The sequence below is a fragment of the Antechinus flavipes genome, chromosome 2, assembly GCF_016432865.1.
Source record: "Antechinus flavipes isolate AdamAnt ecotype Samford, QLD, Australia chromosome 2, AdamAnt_v2, whole genome shotgun sequence".
NCBI lineage: Eukaryota > Metazoa > Chordata > Mammalia > Dasyuromorphia > Dasyuridae > Antechinus > Antechinus flavipes.
In genome coordinates, this window is record NC_067399.1 from 495,446,548 (window position 1) to 495,472,655 (window position 26,108).

General features: G+C 47.4%; 1 protein-coding gene across 2 annotated transcripts in view; it reads right to left on the bottom strand.

Moving 5' to 3' along the window:
• Positions 1-26,108, bottom strand: part of CDH22 (cadherin 22) — a 94,865-nt gene that overhangs the window by 29,076 nt on the left and 39,681 nt on the right. Inside the window, exons 3-6 of one of the 2 annotated variants that reach the window (XM_051979952.1) lie at positions 24,350-24,469; positions 13,587-13,754; positions 10,405-10,592; positions 8,574-8,827 (exon numbers count right to left, since the gene is read on the bottom strand). In XM_051979952.1, the coding sequence (XP_051835912.1) occupies positions 8,574-8,827; positions 10,405-10,592; positions 13,587-13,754; positions 24,350-24,469 (730 nt within the window). The remainder of the gene's footprint in view (positions 1-8,573; positions 8,828-10,404; positions 10,593-13,586; positions 13,755-24,349; positions 24,470-26,108) is intronic. The other variant, XM_051979953.1, reaches the window with a different exon arrangement.

The following is a 26,108-nucleotide window of genomic DNA, read 5'->3' on the forward strand; positions in this document are numbered from 1 at the left end:
ATGTTATCGCTCCACCAACATTTCATGTTAGTCTCCTGTCTCTTTGTCTTAGCTAGACTGCCAACAACTATTCCATAAAACTCTTCCTCCCCAATTATTACTTAACTACTTGTTACTTTGAGCAAGACGCTTATTTCATTTTTCTGGGATGGGTTTTCTCTGCAAAATGAGGCAGTTGGCCTGGGTCCCTTCCAGCTCTAAAGCTGGGATCACCCTCCTTTCCCGGTGGTCTCCCCCACCTACTTCTAGCTTCTGCAGTATCCACACTTCTAAAACTATTAGAGAAATGGTTGGAAATGTCCTTTTCCCAGGAGGGCTCCACATTCTTGAAAGGTCTTAAAGGATTTAGAAATAGGGGACTTAAGGCTCCCTTTCACAGAGGTGGAAACGGGTGCGGACAAAGGGTGCCGCGTCCTAACTAGCCTGAGCTCACGAAGTAAGGTGACTGAGGGGCACGGTACCGAAGGAGCGCCAGGCCCTAGGACTCCAGTTCATCATCCCCCATCTCTCTCCAGCTCCCCTCCCTCCCGCTTTCTCCTCTCCCTTCGTTTCCCGTTTCCCTCTCTCCTTCGTCCTCTCTTCTTGCCATAGCATAGCAGCACTGGGGATTGGGGGCCAGGGGCCATCTAGCAGACGGCCACTCGGCAGGCTCCTCTCCCAAGGCTGCATCTCTCGGCCCTTCCCGCTCGGCAGCCTGGCCAGCGCCAGGATTTGTTCGTCTGAAGCTTTTCAATTGCCGCGTGAAAAAAGCCCTTTGTTCCGGCTCCTTCCCGGCTCCCGCCTGTCTTTGTGCGGCGGGGGCGGCGCGGGCCCGTGTCTAACACATGTCTCCGGCGGCCCGAACAAGGCGGAGGCTGCGCTCCCGCCAACGTCTTCCCAGAGCTGATAAAGCCAGGCCCTGAGCGTGGGGAGCCCCCCCACCCCCCAGCAGCTCGCGGCCCAGACAAAGGGCGTGCGCCACGGGCCCAACAAGCAGTTTATTGTGTGGGTCCGGACAAAGAAGGCCCGGAAGGGGGGGGAAGGAAGGGGGGAGGGAGGGAGGGAGGAGTGGCGGCGCGGAAGAGCGGGGAGTGGGGAGCCTAGAGCCAGCGCGGAGAGCCAGCAGCCCCTGTCCAGCCGCTTCCACCTACCCCACCAGGTTTGGAGGCTGAAGTCCCTGCCCGACCTCCAGGGAGGCCAGCTGCATCAAAGAGGAGCCCAGCCAGTTATTATTTGAGACTGGGCCCCAGCCCAATCAGCCCGGTCTGTGACAACCCACGTCCAGCCAAGCTGCTTAATTAGCACCATCCGACAGCCATGCAAAAGACGCTTCATTGAGCCTGCACAGAGGCGGCCCGATCGCAAAGAGCTACTGACTGCAGAATCAGGAGTCCAAGCTTCTCTTTCCAACTTGACCACTAACTGGCTGTGACTTTGGGGGCAAGTCCCTATCCCACTCTGGACCTCAGTTCTCTCCTCTGCAAATGAAGAGGGTCAAAGAGATGTTTGCCAGGATAGCAGTGGGTTATGCTTTCCCTGTATCTTGTCCCTGGCGACATCTTGGAACATGAACTGGGTCTTTTCCCACAGGGAGATTACACTACATCGTCTAGTAAGGGAGGGAGAACAGGGATACTATTATAAGAGCAAGAAGGATGTGATAACTGCAGGACACAAACTGAACGATGGGAGATCAAAAGAAGAAGAAATCACATTCTGGCCAGATCTAGAGCCAATCTTCTGGGAAAGAAAAAGAAGGAAGAAATAATAAACTGGGCTTATAGTCCTACTTTACTATCCTCTCTGCTTCTAAATCCTACTTATCCACCTCCCACAATCAAAGAACTAGAAGGAACTTTGGAGACTAGTTGGAGGGCAATTTCTTCATTTTGCAGATGAGGAAACTAAGTTCATAGGGGGAATAACTTGTTCATCTCAAGATGCTTGAATTTGATGTGAATGGGGCAGGTCTCCGGGTTGATACCATAGCTGGATACAGCTGTTTCAGGAAAGGTTAATTCAGTGGGGAAGAAATGGGGTGGATAATTGGCCCCACTAGAGAAGTCCAAGTTAATAGCTTCTAGTTCATGCCTCTCAGCTGAGGATTGCCCTTCTGGGTGGTCTCCCTATCCTTGAAGATCATTTAGAGCTAGAAGGCATTTAAAAATACAGAACATAGACTTTCAAGGCTGAAAGGAATCTTAAAGAGCATTTTAGTCCAACCTTTTATTTTACAGAAAAGCAAAATGAGACTGAAAGAAGGGAAGAGTATTTACCTTTTTCCCCTCCCCTTATCTTGCTCTTTCCCTTTTCTTTGTTCCCTTCTTTCCTTTCTCTTCTTTACATTTTCCCACTTCTCCTATCTCTCCTCCTTCGCTCTTTGCCCTCTTTTCCCCATCTTTCTCCTTCCCTTTACCACTTTTCTTTTTATCTTCTTTCTTATCCTCTGCTCCTTCGCTTTCTCTTCTACTCTCCTTTTCTTAACCCCATCCTCTTCTCTTTTTATTTGCTCTCTTACTCCCTGCCTTTTCCTCCTCCCTACTCTCTTCCTCTCCCTCCTCTTCATTTCCTCCTTTCCACTTATAGTCTCCTTCTTTCTCCTCTCCGCTCTGCCTATCTTTGCTTCCTCCTCTTCTTATTTTTATCTTTCTCCTGTTCTCCACTTCCCTTAATTTCTCTTTTCTCTCTGTCCCCCCCTTTGCTTCTCCTCTTTCTGTTCCTCATCCTCCACTTTCTTCCCAGTCTTCTCTCTTCCTCCAATTTCCTTTTTCTTCCTTCCTTCTATCTCCTTTCTTCTTTCTTCTCTTCTTTTCCTGTCTTTACCTTCTCACTGTCTCCTTTTTCTTTCCCTCTTCTTCCCCTTTTCTCTTTCTTCATTGTCTCTTCTCCTTTCCACCTTCCACTTTATTCCCCATTCTCTCTTCTTCTCATTTCCCTTTCTCCTCCTTTTCTCCTATTCCTTTTTTCTGCCTTCTTACTTTCTCCTCTTCTCCTCCTCCCCCTTTGCCTCCCTCCTTCTCTTTCCCTATCCATACTCTTACCCATCTTCATATTTTCCCTTTTCCTCTCACTCCTTTTCTCCTTCCTTCTCTTCCTCTTTTCTCCCTCAATCCCTTGGCAGTCCTCTTTTTTGCTCTTTCTGCCTCCTCAGCCTTCAGAGGCTGTTTGTTCTCAGTTCTTGGCTCTTTTGTTTCCTCTGTAAGTAAATAATGTAGAGAAAAGGGGAGGGAGGGAGGGAGGAATGGAGGAGGGAATCCCAGGGCTGGAGCATGACAGCCCAGGTGTTCCCAAGGACAGCAATGTGGCTGCCAGGCATAGGTCATAGTCATAGCTGCTGAGCCTAGGACTTCATGAGAGCCAGTGGTGTGTGTGTGTGTGTGTGTGTGTGTGTGAGAGAGAGAGAGAGAGAGAGAGAGAGAGAGAGAGAGAGAGAGAGAGGAAAAGAAGGAGAGAGGGAGAATGTGAATAGCATATTTGAATGTGTGTGTGAATATGAATGGCATGTTTGTGTGTATATGTGTGAGAGAGAGGGTTGAAGAGGAGAGAAAGAGAGAAAAAGGAGAGAGAAAAGGAAAGAGAGAGAGAGAGAGAGAAGAGAGAGAGAGAGAGAGAGAGAGGAGGAGGAAGACAGAGACAGAAATAGACTAGAGAGACAGAGAGAAATCCAGAGAGACAAAAATAGAAAGAGGAGGAAGGGAGAAAGCGAAGAGAGACAAACATACACAGAGAGGAAGAACAGAACAGAGACAGAAAGACATACAGAGACACAGAGAGAGAAAGGAGGAGAGAGGAGAGACAAACAGAGAGAAAGGAAGAGAGACAGAGAGAGGGAGGCAGAGGAGAGAGAGAGAGAGAGAGAGAGAGAGAGAGAGAGAGAGAGAGAGAAAGAGAGAGAGAGAGAGAATGTTATTATATCTCCCTAGGTTAGGAGCTATAGTCAGAGGCCTCTCCTAAAAATGGGGAGTTCAGGTGTCCTCTCTCACTGAACCAGGTAGGTTCAAAAAAGGGGAATTGAAAATGAAGAAAGATAAAGGTAATTGAAAACAAGCCTAGTGCCTGGGAGCAAAAAGAAAGCCAAAGGGCTCCCTTCCAAAGACGACCAGAGTGCCAGGGCCTATGGAGAACTCCTCATTTGTGTGGTGGCTTTCTATTTCCCGGGACCCCATGCAGAGGGGTGTCTTTATGCTTGCCTATGACATAAAGCAATATAGTAGAAAGAGAGCTGACTTTGAAGTCAGGGGACCTGCGGTTGGATGATACTCTGTTTCTTTGTACTTGTGTGGCCCTGGACAAGTCACTTCCACTCCTGGGACTGTTCCCTGAGGTTAGATGATCTTCAAAGTTTCCTTTGGATCTACATCCTATTTAGTTCAACAAATATATTTTAAGCAGTTACTTTATGAAAGGCACCAAGCTAGGCAATATGGTTGCATTTTTTTTAAAACAAATGATATAATTTCTACAACCAAAGAGCTTACATACTCAGTACTCAGAAATCAAAAGTTCTGTAGTTCTGTGATTGAGTTTTGAGTCCCTACTATCCCCTGACTAATCCTGGGGCTAAGGGCAAGTTCCTTTAATTCACTAGGACGTTTCCTTTTATTTAAATGGGACTCAGGGGGGCAACTCCCTTTTTTCAGACAAGGAAACTGAGATCCAGAGACTTGAAGGATTTCCTAAAATTTGGGGTCATCCCAAAGTAGAATGGACTACCTCATGAAGTAATGAGTTCTCTTCATCAGGGAAGGTTTTCAAGTAAATGTTAGATTGATTACCTTCTGGAGGTGACACAAGGGGTTGGGCTTCCACTTCTGAGATCCTGTGATTTAGGAATGGGCCTCAGAAGTCAGTGCCTGTCCTCCCCTGACTCCTCCTCCTCAAGGGTCCAGGGAGAATCAAATGAGTTAATGCCCATAAAGTGTTTTATAAACAGCAAAAGTGCTGAATGTGAGCTATGATAAGGAATATATGAGTAAATAGGTACAGCCAGGTAAGCAGGTGTGTAGCCATGATTGCTGACTATCTATTTCCAGCTTGAGCTGAGTTCTTTACTTCCTAGACTATATATAGGCTCTTATTCCTGGAAAGGGAGAGGGAAGCATATAGAAGGTGTTCTTTATAGATCCTCCCAACCCTGCACAAGCAGGTGTGCCCATCTGTGCATACCCACCCAATCCCGCGTCGCCACGGGCACATGTCTTCCCGAGACGCCAAGTGAGTTTCAGTTCCCAATCATCACTGCAATAGGACAACTCAATGGACACATATTATGGGAGTGAGAGCACAAGTCTTGCACATAAGTCTAGACATCAACACTAGAAGGAGCTGGGACTTCTCTAGTCTAATCTCGTTATGGAAGGACCAAGTCTGTGATGTTCCACATAGAAATGCTTTCTAACTTAACGGTCTTACAGAAAGTTGTGTGGAGCACTCGCTGAGATAGTAAGTGACTTACCCAGGATCACACAGTCATTAAGTGTCACAGGCAAGATCTGAATCCAAGTTTTTCCAATTTTTTGGCTCTCTCCGTCACCATATTGCCTTCCTATTCCTCATTTTGCAACTGACGTGCAGAGAGAAAGAGGAAGTGGATTTTTCGGATCACACAGTAAGTTAATGGTAGAGCAGAGACAGACGGGTGACTGAGTAACTGGTGTTAGTACACAGGGATGTCTGCCTGCAGGTGCCTTCAGTAAACACCATCCTAGCTTTCTCTTTCCCATGTTTACTTAATGCGTGTGCGTGCGTGTGTGTGTGTGTGTGTGTGTGTGTGTGTGTTGTGTTTGTGTGTAACAGAGGGATCATTCCTTAGGTCCCCTTTGCCTGCTTCTCGACTCCTTCCCCCGACCTTAAAACTCCCCTATCAGAGGAATCCCATTCCTCTGTCCCGGATCCTATTCGGAGGTCAGCCTGGCAGGTGGGTACACATGCGTCCGAGTGCATGTTTCTTCCTGTCCTACAGATTTGGCTCCCTTTCTTAGGCTTCCAAGCCAGCAGAGGGGGCCTGGGTTGCAGCAAAGAAACCCACTGCAGAGAACAGTTGTTTGGCAAATCAGCTTTTCAATTCCCCCTCTCATTTTTGGAGTGACTCAGTCCAGTTTGCAGAGTCCCTCCCAGCTGCTTTTGTAAGCCCAGGGTAATCATAGCCGTGGGAAGGGGGTTCTCCAGAGAAAAGAAGAAAAACAAGAGGGGAGGGACTTTGGATAAAGGAGCTGGTCTCCACCCCCCCCTTTCCTGGTATTTCTCTCTCTCTCTCTCTCTCTCTTACTCCTTTTCCTCTCCCTCCCTCCCTCTCTCTCTTTCACACACACACACACACACACACACACACCCCTACCCTTCTCTATCATTAAGAATGGACACCCCTTTGTGCTTAGAAGTTGACTATTTCCTTCTCTCTGCTTACTTGTTCCATCCTGGTATCCCTGGAGCCCCGCCTAAATCTATAGTTCATCATCCATGGATGTCTCACTCTATTTCCAGGTGGGTGACCATGTGTGTGTAATGATGCCTTTGCTGGCCCTCAAGCAAGAGGACCCCACACATTATTTTAGTTTCCTGGGCCCTGGCTAAGTCACTATTTGATCTCAGGTTGATTTCCTACTTGAAACCTCAGTTTCTTTTTTTTTTTTTTATGCAGAAAAGATTTATTTTACATTTTTGGAAGGATGAGTAAGTTTAATTTTTAAAAGTCCAAAGTTGGTCTCAGTTTCTGTAAAATGTATTTAGACCAAAATGATCTCTGAGTTTCTTTCTAACTATATAATACTGTACAAGGCAGCTGAGTCTCTCAGTGGATAGAACACTAGATCTAGTTAGGAAGACTGGAGTTCAGAGCTCCCTAAATAACTTACCAGCTGTTACCCTGAGCAAACCCTTTAACCTATCTGCCGCAATTTCTTCAGCTATAAAATAATAGCACCTCTATCCTAGAGTTGTTGTGAGGATAAAATGTGATATTTATAAAGTGTTTTGAAAACCTTGAAGTGATACATAAATGCTAGCTATTATTATTATTTTATGTCCTAAGGTCCCTTTCAGTGCTGGTATCTCTTATTCTATGTTCTAAGGTCATAAGATCACAGGATTTCAAGCTATGAAGGGCCATGGAAACTCTCCAGGACATCTCTTTCTTTTATAGGTGAGTTCACTGAAGTCCAGAAAGGCCAAGAACCTATGATTCTATGATGGGATTTGTTCAAAATTGCATGGTATGAAATTGTTATTATAGTTTTTAAGGAAGTGAGCTGGGATTTGATTCTGGCTCCAAATCTTGCTCTTTTAAGTGTATATCAAGCTGCCTGCCTTTCAGCTGTGACATTCAGTGTTCTAAGATTTTTTCCAGCTCTGACATCCTATGTTCCGTATGTCAACAATCTTGATTCGAAAGCTCTGATGCTTCAGGAAGTTTTGGTATAAACAGAATGTTCAGGTTTCTGCAAATAGGATTATGTGGTCATATACAAGGTATTTTATTATTGCTGGTCCATTCAGCCCCTGGATGAAACTGGAATTAGAACATATGGATGAAATTAAGTTGGGGGAAAAACTGGGTCAGAACAAAGTTTCCCCAACCCTCCAGTCAGTGAGGGATTTGGTCACTGGCTCTGGATGTTCACAGCTAACAAAGCCTATGCCTGCAAAGTAGGATAGATCAAGAAAGGCTGGTAAGGAAGACTGCAGACTGGTAGATTGCAGATGTTTTTGCAAGGCTGCCCTAGCCCCCGAAGAGTTCTAGCTGTCCATCTAACCCATTATTTCCTGTGTGTAACCTTTTCTTGATTCATTGTCCAAAGAGTAAGTAGCTCCCAAATCTGGCATTTAAAGCCCTTCATTATACAGATTTTTTTCCTTATCCTCTTTGAACAGGAATCTTCTGCTCCAAAGAAATGGATCTTCTTATATTCCTTCCTCCATGCTTTTGCTTACACCGTGCCTCCCAGCCTGAAAGGAGTATAGGATTTAGAGCTGAAAGGGACTTTTAAAATTATTTGGGTCAATTCACTTATTTTACAAGAGAAAACTGAGGTCCAGAAAAGAGCAATAGGTAGCCGGAGGTCACAGAGTGAGTCCCCCAGTCCCCAGGAGGAAATGACACATCATCATACAGAGAAAAGATTCAAACTCATCTCCCGACTCCTCACCCAGCATGCTCTTCTCGCTAGCTCTTATCCTTCCTTACTCCATTCTCTAGAAGAAAGGGAAGGGGGAAGGAACAGACATTTATTAAGTATCTACTCTGTGCCTGGCACTGTGCTAAGCACTTTACAAATATTCTCTTATTTGATCCTCCCAACAATTCTGGGAAATAGGTGCTATTCTCATTCCCATTTTATGGTTGAAGAAACTGAGGCAGACAAATGACTTGCCCAGGATCCCACAGCCAGTAAGTGTTTAAGGCCAAATTTAAACTCAGATCATCCTGACTCCAGTCCCAGCCCTTCATTCATTGATAGATCTCCAACTAGTTGTTTAGTAGATCAGATGCTCCTCCAGGTGCCCTTCCTGACTTTCCCCAACAAGATGTGATCTCCCTCCTTTGTGCTTCTTGGGCTGGGGGGAGTGGAGGCGCCGGGTAGGTAAGGGAGCCTCACCGGACAGGCCTGTTGGCGGCATCAGGGTCCAGCGCTGTTACCACCCCCACGATGGAGCCGATTTGGGCATCTTCCTGCACTTCCATGAGCCCAGAGGGCGGCCGGAATTCGGGGGGCTCGTCCACATCCATCACCGTCACCCGGACGATCGCTTGATCCCTGAAGGTTCCCAGGTCTACAAATCGTGGGTCCACAAACTTGTTCAAGGCCTCGAGCACCACCGTGTGTGTGGCCTGAGCCTCAAAGTCCAGGCACTAGGACACAGAGAGGGACCTGGTGAGAGGGCATTGGGTCCTTAGTGGGAACTTTGGAGCTCGGGCCTGGGGGAGAGGCGGGGGTCCCGTGGAGCCGGGGTGATGAGTCAGTGGGGGTGACAAAGACCTAGGCCCTCTGTGCCCCTCTGGGGCCTTTTGGAGAGAGGGACAACTCAAAGACCCAACCCTGGCAGTAGAATGGCAGGCCCTTGCTGGGCCAGGCCCTTGCTGGGGCGGCTTATCGGGATGGGATAGCCACAGTGGGGATATATCTCCCCCAGGAATGGGCCTCTTCTTCTCCCCTTCCTGGGCCAACCAGGTGAACATCCCGAGCTCCTGCTCCGGCCACCACTCAGACCCAGAGCACTAACCTCTGGCTTTTACCCTGGTCCTGCCACTGCCTTGTTGTGTAGCCCTGAGAAAGTCACCCCTGAGCTGGGTCTCAGGTTCCTCCTCAATAGAAGGAAAGGTTTAAACGAGAAGCTCTCTAAGGCCTCTTCCCGCTCCAACAATCTGTGGTCCGAGAGTTCTAGATGTGCATTCAAAATCACCCATGCAGCTCTCTGATTCCTTGGGGGCCAGCCATTCTGAGCAACTCATCAGGGGATACTAATAATTAATAACCTCTCACCCCTCTCAGTAAACACTAGCTGGGCCCTTCCGGAGACCCCCGCTTCACCCAAAGGAGCACAGGTGGTGGAATTTTAGTTTCTGTAAAAAGTGCTGGGAGAGAGATTGGGGCAGAGAGGCTTTCTCCGAGGCCCTCCAATAGCATGCCATAGGGGGCTGCCTAGTTTTTCTACATATAGGTAGTGTTGGCTCTGCTGATTTTAGAGGAAAAAGTCATTACTGAAGTCAAGGCCACACTTCTCCCTCCTCCCTCCCCTTTCTCGCTCTGGGGGATGCCCGTTCCCCTCCCACTCCTGCTAGCCTCTGCTCCTGGGAAATCAGGATGCAGGGAAGCCACTGAGTGATGGGCTTGGAGCCGGGGTCATCAATCAGGTGGGGGCTCACTTCGCTACCACGCTGACATGACAGAGCGGCTGAGGGGGCCTCAGGAGCAAGTGTGATGAGAGGAGACACTCTTTGCATGGCCATCTGGGGGGTGGGGTGGCCAGGAAGAATGGATGCTCTGCTTATCATGAAGGGAGAAAAGGGTTGTTGGTTCCCTTCCAGAGGAGGCAAAGATATATCCCTTTACTCTACCATTTTAGAATCACCTCACATAATTTTTGACTTTGACTTTTTCCATATTTGGAAAGTACTGTGGAACATAGAATGTTAGGACCCGGAACACAGAGTGCTGGAAAGGATAGGGGCCTTGGAACTTAGAATTCTGGGATATAAAACACAGTGTCAGAGCTTGAAGGGATCTCAAGGATCATCTAACCCAGTCTTTTTATTTTGTCGTTCTACAGAGGAAACACGGGCTCAGCATGGTAAACAGTGACTCCTCCAAAGCCTCATAGCCACTAGGTTACTCTAACCGAGGGCTTCTGGCTCAGTGGCCAAGGCTCATCCTCAACCCCAGCCCAGGTCGCTGCTTGTTCCTCCCCATCCCCCCCCGGGGTCCCCACCTTCTGCACAGTGATGATGGCCTCCTGGGTGTTGCTGTCTGTGGTGACCTTGAACATGTCCCCGCCGCCCTCGTCCTTGAGCTGGTATGTCATGTCAGTGTTTTCTCCCACATCTGAGTCCTCAGCCTTCACTCGCCCAATGGCAGTGCCAATGGGTGCTGTCTCCACGATGCTGAACTGGTACATCTCTGAAAGGGGTCCCACAGAGCCTGTGAGCCAAGGAACTCTTGGCCCTTTAAGGCCCTGCTCTGCCACCATCCGCCCTTGTCAGAGAACCCACAGACCTTCCGTTTCTTTGGGAGAAGGGATGGGGAGGGGTATGGTGATGGGTAGGGAATGGAGGAGACTTCCAGGGGCAGCTAGATGGTGCAGTGGATAGAGCACTGGCCCTAACTTCAAATTCGATCTCAGACACCCAACACCTATTAGCTGTGGCAAGCCATTTAACCCCAATTGCCTTAAAAAAAAAAAAAGGAAGGGGATTTCCATGGGAGGTGGGATGTGGGGGGGAATGAGGGGGCAGCAAGGAGGAGAAGGACAGTGCTACAGTATACATTCCTTCAGGGAAAGGACTGTGCCTTATCTTCATATCAAACCCAGCTGAAAGTCAGCACCTAAACGTTGTTGAGTTGGGGAACCAAATCCTGGACTAAAAAATTCCCTGACAGTGAAGGGCTGAATTGGAGCTTAGAGCTGCCTGACTAGGGGCCATGGGATAGGGACCTGGATGGGTCCTGTGAAATCATTCAGCGCAACCCCTTTATTTCATCGGGGAGGCCCAGAAAGAGAGTGACCCCTGCAAGAGCACACAGCTAATTAGCAGCAGTGCAGAGATTTGCATCCAGCCCCTCTGACTCCAGATTCGGTGCTCTTGCCACTCCCCACTGACTGGAAGCTGCCCTGGGGCGGATCCACAGGTATATAGTCTTGTGACTCAACCATCACTTGTGGTAAGGATAACGGACATCAGTTCCAGCCCCAGCCTCAGTTTCCTTATCGGTATTCTAATAAGGAGATTTACCCCACCTACATTCAAAGGGTATGATGTGGCCACAGAAAGTGGCCACAAACTTTTCCCCCTGAGGCACTCGGGGTTAAGTGACTTGCCCAGGGTCACACAGCCAGGAAGAGTTAAGTGTCTGAGACACATTTGAACTCAGGTCCTCCTGGCTTCTAGCCACTGGGCCTCCTCCCTGCCCTAACAAACTTTTCTTAAAAGAAAAATTATTGTGAGGATCAAGGCCATGCTTATGAGTCGGTCATGGCACCGTGGCCTGCTTTAAGCCTGAGAATGGGTCGGACAGCACCACAGACGGACGGAGAGACGGCTGCCCATCCCACAGCTCTTCTATGGGCTGAGGGTGGGAGACGTGGACCTGGTTTCCGGCTCTGCCCCTGATTTAGTCTGTGAAGCTGGCAAAGGCACAGCCTCTGGGCGCCTCAGGGTCCCACCTGTGAGGCAGCAAGGCTGGACCACAGTTGCTACGGACCCTCCCGGGACTAAGAGGCTCTGTTCCAAGGTCTCTTCCAGCTTTGACAATCTAAGATCCTGCTGATGAGGGGAGGCTTTTGGCACCGGGGGGTGGCAGGTATGGGTCCCAGGCCCTTGTGCCACGGGGCAGCCCAGCTGCAGAGCACCCCTTCCCCCCCAAAGGCTGGACTCCTCCCCAGCAGCCCGCTCCGCGGCAGGAGTGCGAGGCAGAGATTACGGCTGGCTCCGTGCGGATAGGCTTCTGTTATCTCTCGGGGGTCAGTCCCCTGTGGCGGAGTCCTAATGTGAGAGCTCCAGACCTCTCATAATGACTCGCCCGATAGGAATCAGCTCACATCCCCACCGGCATTTAATCTCTGCCAGCGCCTGGCTGCTTCTCGGGCTCCCAGGCAGCGGCAGTGAGGGCTGGAGCTAAGGATGGAGGGGGCCCAGCTGGGCAGGTAGAGGGAGGCCCTGGGGGTGGGGGGGCCAGGGGAGAGGACCGAAGGGCTGCGGGAGCTTGGACAAATCACCCACTTCTCTGGGCTTCAGTTTCCTCACCTGCAAAATGGTCTTGAGAGGGAGTGGGGCTGGGAGCTGGGAGGGGTGCAGAGATCAGGAAACAAGCCTGGGGGCCCTCCTGAGACTGGGGACCGCTCAGGAGCAGGGAGATCCTGCAGACAGCTTGGAAGAAAACCTGCCTCTAGGTGCCCAGATCTCTAGGCCCAGCCAAAGGGTCTGGAGCTCAAGACAAAGGAACAATCGTGGGCAAAAGAGGGAAGAGGCAAACCCCCTGAGCTTGGAGTCAGGAGATCTGAGTTCCAATCCTGACTTTCTATCCTTAATTCAAAATGTAGGTTAGGGCAAGTCACTTCCAAATAACTGTCTTTTTGTCCACTTGTCTTTTGGGTGCTATGAGCCTTGTGCAATCATGGGCAAGAGCCTTGAAAGTCTTAAGTGCTATAATTTGTATCTCCTTGATGTCCCTGTTGTACAACAGCAACAATAATAACTCACATTGTGATAGCACTTGAAGGTTTGTAAAGTACTTTCCTCATAATGGCCCTGTGAATTATGTATGGGAAACAGTGTTACCTCCTTTTTACAGATGATAAAACTGAGGCTCATAAAGGGGAAGGATTTAGTCGCACGAGCGGTTATGTGGCGAGTCCGAGGAGGAAAGAGCAGGAGCTGCGGGGAGGGAGCCCGGGACCGGGGGCTTCTTCCTCCAGCAGATATCTGGTGGCAGGACCGATCTCTGCCAAGTCAGGCAGATGGCAAGACCTGGCTTAGCGGGTCTCTTGCCTCCCAGCCCCTCTATGCCTCGATGCCCCTCGTCAGAGCTGGCCATCTGGGCCCCTTCCTGAGCACTGCCAGGGTGGGGCGGAGTGGTAATTATAACAGGACAAAGGGCCCTGGGACAGATGGGTGGGAGACGGGCCTCTAATTTTTCAAGTACTGCGAGGAAGGAAGATGGCACCGTGAGAGACGGGCCGAGAGAAAGAAAGGGAGGGGGACAAAGGTAAGCTCTTTGAGGGTAGACATTTTCATTTTTCTTTTTTATCTGCATCCCCAGAATCCCCAGACACTAGAACAGTGTCTTAGTCACAAAGGTAGTTACTGAATGAATGCTTTCTGAACTGAACGGAGAGCGGAGGAGCTTTGAGGGTCAATGAGTCCTGCAAATGGGCGGGCACCGGGGGGTCCTTACTCTGTGGGAAGCGGGGCGGGTTGTCATTGACGTCAGTAATGACGATGGTCACAGTGGTGGAGCCCGACAAGCCTCCCAGCTGACCGGCCATGTCTGTGGCCTGGATCACAACCTCGTAACGCTCCTGTTTCTCTCGGTCCAAGTCGGCCACTGCTGTGCGGATCACACCTGGGGAGAAGCAAAGGCATCCTGGCTCAGCTGGGCAGCGGGGACCGTGCCGCTCTCCAGCCTTGTGGCTCTCGGTCTGAGGGACAGCCCCCAGCCCCTCTTCCTCTCTGCCCCTCCTCCGCACGAGGGACTGAGCCTCCTTTGTCAGATTCTGGAAGCGGGGCTGGAAGGGACAGACCGGAGAGCTAAGAGCCTTTCACTCATTCACAGTCATGGAAGACAGATGTAAGTTCGTCCAGTTCTATCCAGACACACACACAACCTCCACACACAACTCATGCCACGTAATATACAACCGCCGTCACAACTCAATTTCACACACAATCAGCTTGCACAACTCACTGACACACTCACACATAATTCACACCCAGCCCCGTGCGTCGCCGCGCGTTCACACAACATTAGAGACGGGAGGGATGTCACGCGCCGTGCGTACAACTTAGACATACAGCACCCACCCTGATAAACAACCCAACGCACCCATGCGTGCTCCGGCTCTGCCACAGTCCTAGCTTCCCCTTCCCCTCCCCCTCCAATTATTCCCATCTATCTCTGGATGGATTCAGAAACTCCCGTTCGATCCAGCTCCGTGTCAGAGACAGTCGACAAACTGGACAATTGAGAAAGACCTGGGCTAACGCCAGGCCCAGGGGCCCCTCGCGCCTCCAGAGGCCGATCAGCTCAGCGCTCCCCCAACCTGCCGAGCACCAGCTGGCGATGGGCAGTGCCTGGGGCCGGGCTCCCCCTCCCGCTGCCTCTCCTTTCTGGCTCAGCTCTGACCCTCGAAGCTGTGAGTGCCAGGCGGAGTCACGCACCAGCTGCCTTTTTATTTCTCCAATAAAACCCTGGCTCCTGGCTCCACGAGCCGGCCCTTGGGCTCTCCCGGACTCTAAATCTCCCCCAAATGGCCCCAGATTTTCCTCCACTTAGGATGCTGCAGCCTCAGCCTGCTGGGAGGCGTATGAAGAGAAGGATCCACATTTGGCCCTAAGATGTTGAGTCCTTGGACATGAAGAATTTGTCAAAGAGGAAAGCCCGAGTGGGCAGGGCTCTCTCTTCCACCCTGAGAGCTTTCTCCCAGGGTTTTTTCTAACAGGGTTTGGGAGCAGGCACTTCTGGGAAGAATGAAATGGGTGGGAGCAAATATACAGTCAGAGGGGATCAAAATCTGTTACTGTTCAGCACGATTTGTTTTACTTCATCCTCGATAACATGTTCATTTGTCTCCTCGTCTGTGATCTCCTTTCAGGGCAAGGACTAACTTACTGAGAGACAGTGTGTCATCGTACACGGGATGTTAGATGTGGGGATCAGGAAAACATTGACCCAAATGCCACATTCACCTCTTTGTTTGCTTTTCAGCTCTAAATCTGACTGTGGCAACATCCTGCACTCCTTTGCGTCCTTGCCAGGGTCTGGCACGAGCTGAACAAGGTGGTATTTTAATGGATTCTCAAAAAGGGGGCGCGCTGACTAAGCCCACATTTGAGATCATCACTAAGACTCCCTATCTGTTTGACCTTGGGCTTCAGTGTCTTCATCTATTATAAACAGAGGAGTTGGATTAGCTTTCTGAGTTTCTAATTCAGGAGCTACACCATCCTGGGCAATTCTGTAAGATGATACGTTGCAGAAAAGAAAAGACTAGTTTTCTAGGCTAATCTGCAATGGTGAAGGAAATTTTCTCATCTGGAGTTCCCTATGACAATGAAATCACAGGTCCAGTCCCTCTTCCTGTGACTGACCTATTGGCTGGTGCAAAGCCGAGTGCTCTCTAGACCTGAGGAGGGAAAGAAATCACTTAGACTGTTAGAGTGGAAGGACTCTTGGAGAGCAGCCCCCAATATAATGGATGACAAAGCTGAGGCAGAGAGAAATCACTTGTCTGAGTTAGAAGCACAACTAAGACCAGCCCCGTATGTCCTGATCCCAGTCCAGTGATCTTTCCCCACACTTTAATACCAAGCTCTTTGGCTGGCTAAGGGGGAGGGGGTGGCTGCTCAGACCAGGAAGACTTCTATGGGGCAATGGGCAATGGGCACCCCAACCACAGCTAATCCAAGGGGGTTGTGTTTGGTGGTTAAGGCTACTGCTGTCCCCTCCTCCTCTCAGAACAGATGAGGAAAAAGGGAAAGAGAGAGAAATAGAAAAAGAGGGAGGGAAAGAGAAGAAAACAGGAGGGTCTTCTTGAGTTATTAGGAACAAATCCTATCCCACTGACTCAGGATGAGAGATGGTAGTCAACTGACATAGGAGAGGGAGAACTGTGGTGATAATATATTTTTCATATTAATATCTACATATATGTCCATACAAACACGCAAGTGTATATGTGTGTATACATATACATACACACATATGCAGCGAGGTGGCACAGTGACAGAGAGCAGAGCCTGGATTGAGGAAGACTTGTCTTCCTGAGTTCAAATCTGGCCTAAGACACCCATTAGCTTTGTAACGCTGATCATCACTTAATCCTGGTTGCCTCAGTTTCCTTATGTGAAAGCTGAAGAAAGAAATGACAAGCCATTCAAGTGTCTTCGCTAAGAAAATATGGGACCACAGAGTCATACTTGACTGAAATGACTGAATAATTATGTGTGGGTTTGTGAGTATATATACATATATACTACTATATATGTATGGATAAATTTATACATATATATATCTACATCTGTATCCACATCTATCTATACCACTGGAGTCTATGCATTGGTGAACTAGTATATAAAGACAATGAAATATTATGCCCTATAAGAAATAATAAATAAGGAAAATTCATATAAGCATGGGAAGACTTATATGAACTGAGGCAGAAGGAAATAAGAAGCACTAGGAAAACAATATGTAAAATAATCACAATAATATAAATGGAAACAAGAAGAATGTTGGGAACTGAATGATCTAAAACAATATATAAAATGATCACAATAATATAAATGGAAACAAGAAGAATGTTGGGAACTGAATGATCTATATCTATATCTATATCTATATCTATCTAATTGTCTCATTAGAATGGCTAGGTCTGGCCTTGGAGAAGAGATAATAAAATGTACTTCCCTCCCTTCCTTATAGAGGTGAGGAATTACAGGTTTGGGACATTCTATCTATATATTATTACACTCAGTTGATGCACTGGTTAGTTTCACTGAACTGTTTTTTTCCCCGCTTTTTTATTTTTTGATTACAAGGGCTGGCTCTCTAGGGAAGGGAAGAGAAGGGATTTATTCTGAAATGAGACTGATGTAAAAATAAAAAATATCAATAAAATAGAGATGAGGAGGGAACCAACCCACTGGAGCCTTGAATTAGAGAACCATTTAAGAGGTCCCCCAGCCCCTCTGCCTCCCCGCCTTCCCTCTAGCTGCAATGGAGTGGTTAGGCCTCTACAGGGAAGTCAGTCACCCAGCTAATGGGTCCATGAGCCAGTCCTAGCACACACTCTTCTGGGTCTTAATTAGACAATTGAATCCTCATTTACCCAGCATGGCCCTTCTTAAACCCTTGCCAAGCTCTAGGGCCCAAATAAAGGGCAGAAGTGCAGGAAAGGAAGGGAATGGAGAATCCAAACTGAATCTTTTCTAACAACTTAGATCTACAGCCTGATTTAGTGGACAATGCACCAGATTTACAATCAAAGGCTCTCAAGCTGAGGATTTGCTTATGTGACTTTAGGAAGGTCACTCGAATCCATTTGTCTCTCCCTCCTAATTTATAATTCTCATTTCTGTGGTACTCTACAGCTTAGAAAGCACTTTCCTTGAAACAATTCTGTCAGAATATAAATTGTATTGCCCCCATTTTACAGATATGGAGCCTGAGGCTGAAAGAAGTTAAATGATTACTAAGATCACACAGATAAGTAAGTAAGAAACCCAGAATCTGAACTCAGATTTCCTGATTTCAAGACCTTTAAGTACCACACCATAGCTGATTCTCTCCACACCTCTCTTTTCTCTTTTCTTTCATCCCTCCTTCATTTTTATCTCTATCCAGAACCCTGTCTCCATCAGTCTTGTGTTTCTCATATTTTCTTCTTTGATTGAATCTTAGTTTTAGAGCTATAAGGAATCTTAGAGGTATCTGGTCTAACCATCATTTTAGGGAAAAGAAACAGATACAGAGAGGCCCACAAAGCTTTTCTTTTAATCAAAGTAACAGTCTGTTTTTGGATTAATTTGTTTTAATTCTTGGATTATAATCTCTCCACCTTCCAGAAATGTGAACTCTTACTCAGAAGGGAGAAGGAAAAGGCAAAACAAACAAACAAGAACAAGGTAGGGGACTCAGGAGCAATAGAAAGTAAATAGAGGCAGAAAGTGGGGGGAAGTGATGAAAGATGTACCAAGAGATAGCTGAAAGACGAGAATCAAAGATCTTAAAATCAGAAGGAACCTCAGAATTATCCAGTGCAACACTTTCATTTTACAAAGGAAGAAACTGAGATCTAGAGAAGTAAAATGACTTAACCAACATCACACAAGTAATAAGTGAACAGAACTGCAAACTGAGTCCAGATCCTCAGGCTCCAAATCCAGTAATTTTTCTGACCAAGAGAAAAGGGAGAGAGAAATAAAAGGAAGGATGGAAGGATGGAGATATCTTAAGAGAAAAAGAGAGAGGAAGGGAAGCCCAGAGAATTGTACTTTTCAAGTAATGAGAGATCTTTTCCCTTTTATGTTTTGTTTTCCTCCATTAGATTGGAAGCTCATTGAGAGCAAAGACTATCTTGTTTTTGTTGTATCTAAGCATAGTGCCTGCCACATAGTGATAGTGCTTATAAACTGCTTAACTATAGTGCTCATAAAAATATTTAACAAATGCTCTATCATCTCTGTCTCTCCTATCTATTTTTGAGGAGCCCCTGGACATCTCTGGACACCATATGGATGTTGAGAAGGGGAATATATAAACACCAGGATCTTCCCTCCTTCCCACTTGACCTTCTCTCTGCACCACTTCTCCCATCCACTTACACATTCACCTTTCACACTCATTACCCACCACACCCACCCACCTACCTTCCCCCCAACACACACACACACACACACACACACACACACACACACACACACACACACCTCAGTAGCTTCTAAAGACTGGGTTACTAGAGTCTTCTCCATTTCTGTAACCAGGTTATGGAAATTAGCACTGTGGGAGTAAAGCTGGAAAGAAACTGAAGAGTTCATCTAATACTCCCATTTTACACATGGAAAAACTAAGGCCCAGAGAGAGAATGAGGCTTTCACACATGTACTAAGTAGAAGAACTGGGATTCAAACAAAGCTAGGAACCTTCCAACTATAAATCTGGGGCTCTTTCTAATGATTAAGAACTGTAGGGAGTAGGCAGCCATCCTCCTGTTTTCTAGCCTGCTCCAACTTTTTCTGGAAACAGTTCATCCCCAAACTATGAAAAATGTGAATAGCTGTCCCAGATAGTCAAGTCATGGAAGGATTCTCTAATCCAATTTCCCCTTATGCCCAAAGTACTTTAGGCAGGTGGGTCCTAGGGTTCCATGTGAAAAACTGAATCCCAGGAAAAGACTAAATGTCAAGCAACTCTGATCCCAACCTTAAATTCGACCTATTTACAGAAATGACAAAGCCAATTTGGGGAAAAAGGCTTAGATTTAGAGTTAAAAGGGTCCTTAGGGTCATTCAGACCAATCCTTCATTTTTCAGATGAGGATATTGTGTTCAAAGAGACCATTTTTTCGGGACCATGGGAACTAGTAAATATCCAAGTCACGATTTGAATCCAGGTTTTCCTGATTCCAAGCCCAACACCCTATCCACTGTCATCCCCTCTATTTTCATTCTGTTTTCATTCTTAGAGCCAATTTTTTGTAGGAGGAGGGGCAGTGCAGATGTGGTTGATCACAGCCAGACCACTGATACTCTACGGTGGATAGCCACTAACTCTGTGTGGAACCTTGGGTCACTTCCACTTGGTAGAGAAAATTTCCTCCTCTAGACTCAATGGTCTCTAAGATTTCTTCCAGCTCCATCAGTCAATGTTCTATGCTCTAATGCCTGTCCCAACTCTAGCATTCAGTATTTTATGTTCCAAGGCTCCTTTTGCATCTGACATATTATGTTCTAAGTCCCTTTCCACTTCCGATATTCTAGGGTCTCTTCCAGTTCTAACATCCTGTGTTCTAAGTTGTAAGACCTTTTCCAGCTCTGAAATTCTATGCCTTATATTCTAAGGTTCCGTCTAGTCCTGTCATTCTTTGTTCTAAGGTCCTTTCTATAATTCTAGGAGCCTTTGACAACTGATATTTGACATCTCTGGTTCTCTGAAAAACATGTGGATTTTTTAAGGACAGAGCTGAGCATTTCTGGCTAGGCTCCTTCTACCCCTTGGAGGAGATGGCAAGATTTGTTTTGAGAGGTGGGCTGGGAAGGTGGTGAATTGAGAGGGATTTAGAGCTCTCTAATAATTGTGACATGGCTACTCCACCCCCCTCCCTCTGGCCCCATGCTAACCCATCCTTCACACTTGCAGGGCCAAGCATCCAGCTGTTTCCCCTCCAGCTGCTGCTGCAGGGGCCACGAAGGGGCGCAGCGTGAGATGCCTCATTAGTCACACAAATGCCATTCCTGTTCCAGATGATGGGGGCCACGTTGGGAGATTTGGCCTTTAAAACACACAAGTTAATTTCTCCTCTTACAAGAAGGGTTCTTTTATCTTATTCCTCTCCCCCCCTCTCTCTTTCTCCTCACACCTTCCTCTCAGGGCCCCGTTCCGGCTACGCTCCCTGCTAACTGCACAGTGAGAACAGACTGTACCACTGAGCATCTGCTAAATATAGCCCAGAGAATGTTATCAGTTTAATATTCCCAGCTTATGGAACGAAACACTCTTCTGAGCCAGGTCTGGCACCAACCCCTGATACTGTAGGGAGATGAGAGCCCAGAGAAGGAACAATGAGGGAAGAGTGGAGTGGGAGTAGGGCAACCAAGAAGGGACTGGAGAAACTTGATCTTTCCCTTGGACATGACCTCTCTCCTGGAAAAAGGCCCCTAAGGGTTTTCCAGATCCTCATAAAGTGGCCTTGCTCCTTCTTTTATGATCATGCACAATTTCCCTCCAGGACTAGTTTCCTCATCTAAAGTGAGAGCTTTGGATAGGGTGATCCTGCAGGACCCTTTCAAAACTTCCAAATTTAAATCCTATGCCTTCTTATCTTCTCTCTATGGTTCTCAGAGCATATCATAGCCTGGAAAATAGAGGAGAGAGTGTAACAGTGTAATAGTACTGGGACTCAGTTTTCCAATATGTATAATGAGGGATAACGACTTACCTCACAGGAATGTTGTGAGGACAGGCCTTTGTAAATTATAAAGCACTACAGAAATGGTAGGTAGCATTAGCCAGCCCAGGACATTGATGGGAACTCTTCAACCTACAACATCTACTTCTCCATCACCCAGTTTCTCCCTTACTCCCAGCAACCAGGCTCGCATCTCGATTGATGAGGCAGCATGGTTTCATAGAGCATTGGACTGGAAATTAGGAACACCTGAATTCAAATCCTGCCCTTAGGGCACTTATTAGTTTTTTGATCCAGGGGAGGTCAGTTAACTCCCCTATGACTTAGTTTCCTCCTCTATAAAATTAGGCAATTGGACTCATTGACTTCTAAGATCCCTTCTACCTCTAACTCTCTGATGCTGTACTCTATCATCTGGGCTACTTCTGATCCTATCTATGTGACCATTTTTCTCAGTCTCAGTTTACTTATCTTTAAAATGAGAATAACAAAGTCTGTAGTACCTGCCTTACAGAGTTTTTGTAAGTTTCAAATGAGAATGTAAATTAAATTTCTCTAAGCAAACTTCAAGGTGCTATATAAATGCTAATAATTATTATTAATTAATCTGGGACCATAGTTTGAGAGAGATGGAAGGGACCTTAAAGACCATCTGGTCCAGAGAATCTCCAAATGTAGTCCCAGATCCTCCATTAAAAGAGGGTGCCCAGGTCAGCCATCCTTTCATTTCCTACCTAGATGCACCCATTTGGACTTCATCTTGCCCCTCCTTTTCAGCTTCCTGTTCTTCCCCAATAAGGCTAAGTTCCTTGAGGGCAAAAACTGCTTTATGTCTTCTTTGTACTTAGCACTCAGCCATATCTGGCACACTGTAGGGGCTTAATAAATGTCCACTGACTGACTTACTGATTGAACTCCTAGGATTTCTGACTTTTCACAAAGATCCTTGAAATTAATACTATTGATTTTTATAATAATACTAAAATGGCCTAATATGATAAGTATTGATCAATCAATCAATAAAAATTTATTAAGCACCTACCAGGCACTATGCTAAAGCATGGGATAAATAGAATCCACATAAACAAAAATCTTTTGGGGAGTTCTCAATATTTTTTAAGAGTAGAAAGGGGAGAGAGAGAGAAAGAGAGAGAGAGAGAGAGAGAAAGAGAGAGAGAGAGAGAGAGAGAAAGAGAGAGAGAGAGAGAGAGAGAGAGAGAGAGAGAGAGAGAATCTCTGATCTTGTCCAATGTCCTTATTTTACAGATGAAAAAAAAAAACTGAAGCTCAGAGAGGAAGTGACTTGTCCAAGCCTTCACAGCTAGATAGAAGCAGAGTCCAGATTTCAACCCATTTACTCAGGGGTTCTTTCCATTGAACCAGAGAGCCGGTGATATCCTACTTGCCAAATCCAATGGTCTTTGCTCAGCTCTCCTCCTCTTCTTCCTCTCTATCTCACTTCACTGGTCACCTTGTTCAATACCCCATGAAGCTGTCCCTTGTTCTCTTTTGATATTCTTCCCCTAATACCTCTCCAACCGCTCTTTCTCTGTGGCTTGACCATTCTCTTCCTTTCATCTCTTAACCGTGGGCTTTCCCCAAGGCTCTGTTCTGGACCTATTTATCTTCTTTCTCTATGCTATCTCCCTTGGAAACCTTAGCTGTTCCCATGGCTCAAACTACCACCTCTGTGGATGCTACCCTAGGACCCTAATCCCTCCTCAAGATTCCAGACCAACATCCCTAAATGCCTGTGGGACACTTTCATCTGGACATACCAGCCAGCTCTCAAATTCGACACGTCCACCCTAAGCTCACCCTGATTCCCCGTACAACTATTCCATGTCTCAGTTTCTTTATTTCAGTTGATTTGGAATTGCCGACCCTCCCCTCCCCTGTTCCTGGAGTCCCCGGTATCCAGTGCCTCAGATGTCCTTTGCCATACCTCTGGCGTGTGTTCCCCCCTTTCTATATCCATTATCACCACCTGAGCCCAGGCCCATGATGCTTCTCCTCTGGATAACTATAACAGCCTTCTAACTAGCTGATCTCTCAGCTCCTAGTTTCTCCTTCATGTGACTCACAATGCACTCCTCTGAACATACATTTGGATGGCATAAAATACAAATTTGGCTTGTGGGAGCTAGGGAGCTAACCATTGGGGGCAAAGAGCAGCCAAAACTTGGGGGATCCAGTGCAAAGGGTTGGGAAGGCCATGTTTAAAACTTGAACTAGCCAACCGAAAGACTTCCTCTTCTCCTCTTTGTCTCCATTCCTTTCTTTTTTTCAACTGACAGCTGGGGATAGGGGCTTCTGGCTGGGCCTTGCTCAGTCTGAAGGTCTACTTTCAGAGGCCGTATTCCCCTCGCTCTCGCCAACCTTTCTGTTCCTATGTCTCCCTATCACTCTGCATGCTCTGCTTGCCTCCCCTTCTCTCCTTCTGTTTCCTTGCTCTTCCTACTCAGAGGTCCCTCCCATCTCTCAGCTCTCACCCCAACAACCTGGGGCCTCCCATTCCTCTATACCCTATATATCCTTCCATTGTATTTCCATTTCCTATCCCTCTGTCTCCTGCTCTTCTTCACCATTCGGTCCCTTCTCCTACCTTTATTTAGCTTTCTGTCCTTTCACCTTCTCTTCCCAGTCTTCCAGTCCCTCTAGCTTTTACCTCTACCCCCACCCTGCTGTTCTCTGCTCCTGTTTTTTTAGCCTCTCAACCCAATCTCTTATTCCTTGTCCCCTATCTTCCCATCTCCTCTGTTCACTGTTTTTCTGGACCTCTGGCTCCCCAATTAGGTGACACAGTGAATAATAGAGCATTGTCCAGGAGTCAGGAGGTTCACATCTGCCCTCAGATACTTAGTAGCTTGTAACTCCGGACAAGTCATTTAACCTCTGTCTGCCTCAAATTTCTCATTAGTAAAAAGGGGATAATAATAGCGCCTACCTCCCAGGGTTATTGTGAGGATCAAATGAGATCTCAATTATAAAATGCTTAGCACTGAGCCTGGCACATAGTAAGTGCTATATAAATGTTAGCTATTATTATAGTTTTATCACTATTATTATTTTTATCATCACTATTATTCCACCTTCTCTCTTCTTCCATCCCTTAGTACCCTTGTCCTGGTACTTCCCAAGAGCTGTCCTCCATCTGTTCATGGCAGTCCTCCCATCATCCTTTGTTTTTCCTTGGGGAGGAATTTGATTCCTCAGCCTCCTTTCCCCACTTACCCCACTGGGATCAGTTTCTAGGCTACAGGGCGCATGTCTGCCATCCCTTCTGCTGAGCACTCCCCGCAGAGCTCCTCACCTGTCTTGTTGTCCACAGTGAAGTGCTGCTCACCATCCAGGACACTGTACACCAGTCGTGCGCTGCTCCCATACGTGGGGTCATCTGCATCTGATGCCATCACCTGCATTACTGAAGTGCCTGGGCCCATGGAGGGGGAAAGTAGGGGGGACCAAGGAGAGACACGGTTGTGAGATCATCTGCCTGGAGCCTGAGAGGGAAAAGAGACTCGCTGGGAGGTGTTACTGAGCTCCCAGCCCCATCTCCTCATGGAGTCCGCATCCTGCTCACCAAGCCCCTGGCTTGCTCTCCTCAAGTCTCCCATTCTCCCCACTGAGCCCCACCACCTTCATGCCTCCTGCCACCCTCTCCGCAAGGAACTGTGAGTGAAGAAGGGTGAGTTGTGGGGCAGTGTCCGGTTCCTTTAACCATTCCCAGCCTGGACACTTACATCAGAGCCATGTCCCCATGGAGATGGGGGTGGGGATGAGGGAGGGTGTAATACCCATGTCTCATCTAGTAGGGGTATAGATGCTAAGAGGATGTGGTTAGTCTGACTGGGCTCTAGGCTCGTCAGCCCTTCTAGGCCTGTCAAATGCCTCTGAGGGGAAAAAAAGAGTTGGAAAGCATCTCTCAGTTTATGTTATCCAATACCTTCAGCTTACGGAAATGGAAATCCAGGTCCGGAGGGAGCAAATCACCGAATTTGAGAGAGAAAAGGGAACTCACAGGTCATTTAGTGCGATCCATACCCAAATAAGAATCCTTCCTCCAAAAACCCTTCCAAGTAGTCATCCAACTAACCTGCAGTGATAGGGAGCTCATTAGCCCCTCCAGAGCAATCTATTCTATGTTTCAATAAGCTCTAATACTAGCAGGTTTTCCCTTCCATCGGGGATGAAAGGCACTTGTCCAAGATCACACAGTAAAATTAGACACAAAGGATGGACTAGAAGCTGGAGCTCCTGAGTCCCAGGACAGAAACCTTTTTCTTACCTCACTGCAAAAAATAGCTTGGATGTGATTCTTAAGCAAACACAGGATTTAGAAATGGAAAGGATACTTTTCACTTTAAGAAACTGAGGCCTACAGTGGTTGTCCCTTGTCCAAGGTCACAAAGGCAAGATAGCAAAACCAGGATTAGAACTCAAATTCTTTAATTCTGAATATAGCACTCTTGCCAGTATTTCATGCCAGTACCTCCATGATATACCTGTAGAATGGGCTCAGCCAGAGGGTAGTGGAGGTTGAAAGGTAAAAAGAAGCTGATTTGTAAGCCTTGTGGGGCAGCGAACAGCAAGAGTCACTGCTCTGGACACTGCCCCACAGCTCAACCTCCTAGGAGTGCTGGGAGGGAGATGGGGAGGCAGTCCTGAGCGCTGGATTCTCCCACCCTGCTCTTCAGGAAAGAGGAAAAGCCAGAATGGAGGAGCTGGGAGAGGGCCGGGCCAGATACAGTCCAGGGCAGCGGTGCCATCCCCCCTCCCCGAGGGACCCAGACAGGGCCCTCTCTCCTCATGCTCTGCACGTAGCCGGCCGGGGAGAGTATAAATTGGATAAAAGTCCATCAAACGGCTGCAATTAAGTTATTGATTTTCGACGCTGCCTCATTAAACCGAGCGCTTCACTCTGCCTGTCCCCGCCATGGTTCTAATTTGACATCATGTTCAATTTGAGGAGAGCAGAACTTGGGACGTGAGGCTCAGCTGGGGGCAGCGGGGGAGAGACACAGGAGAGACCAAGAGACGGAAGGACGGACAGACCTGGGCGGCCTCGCCTG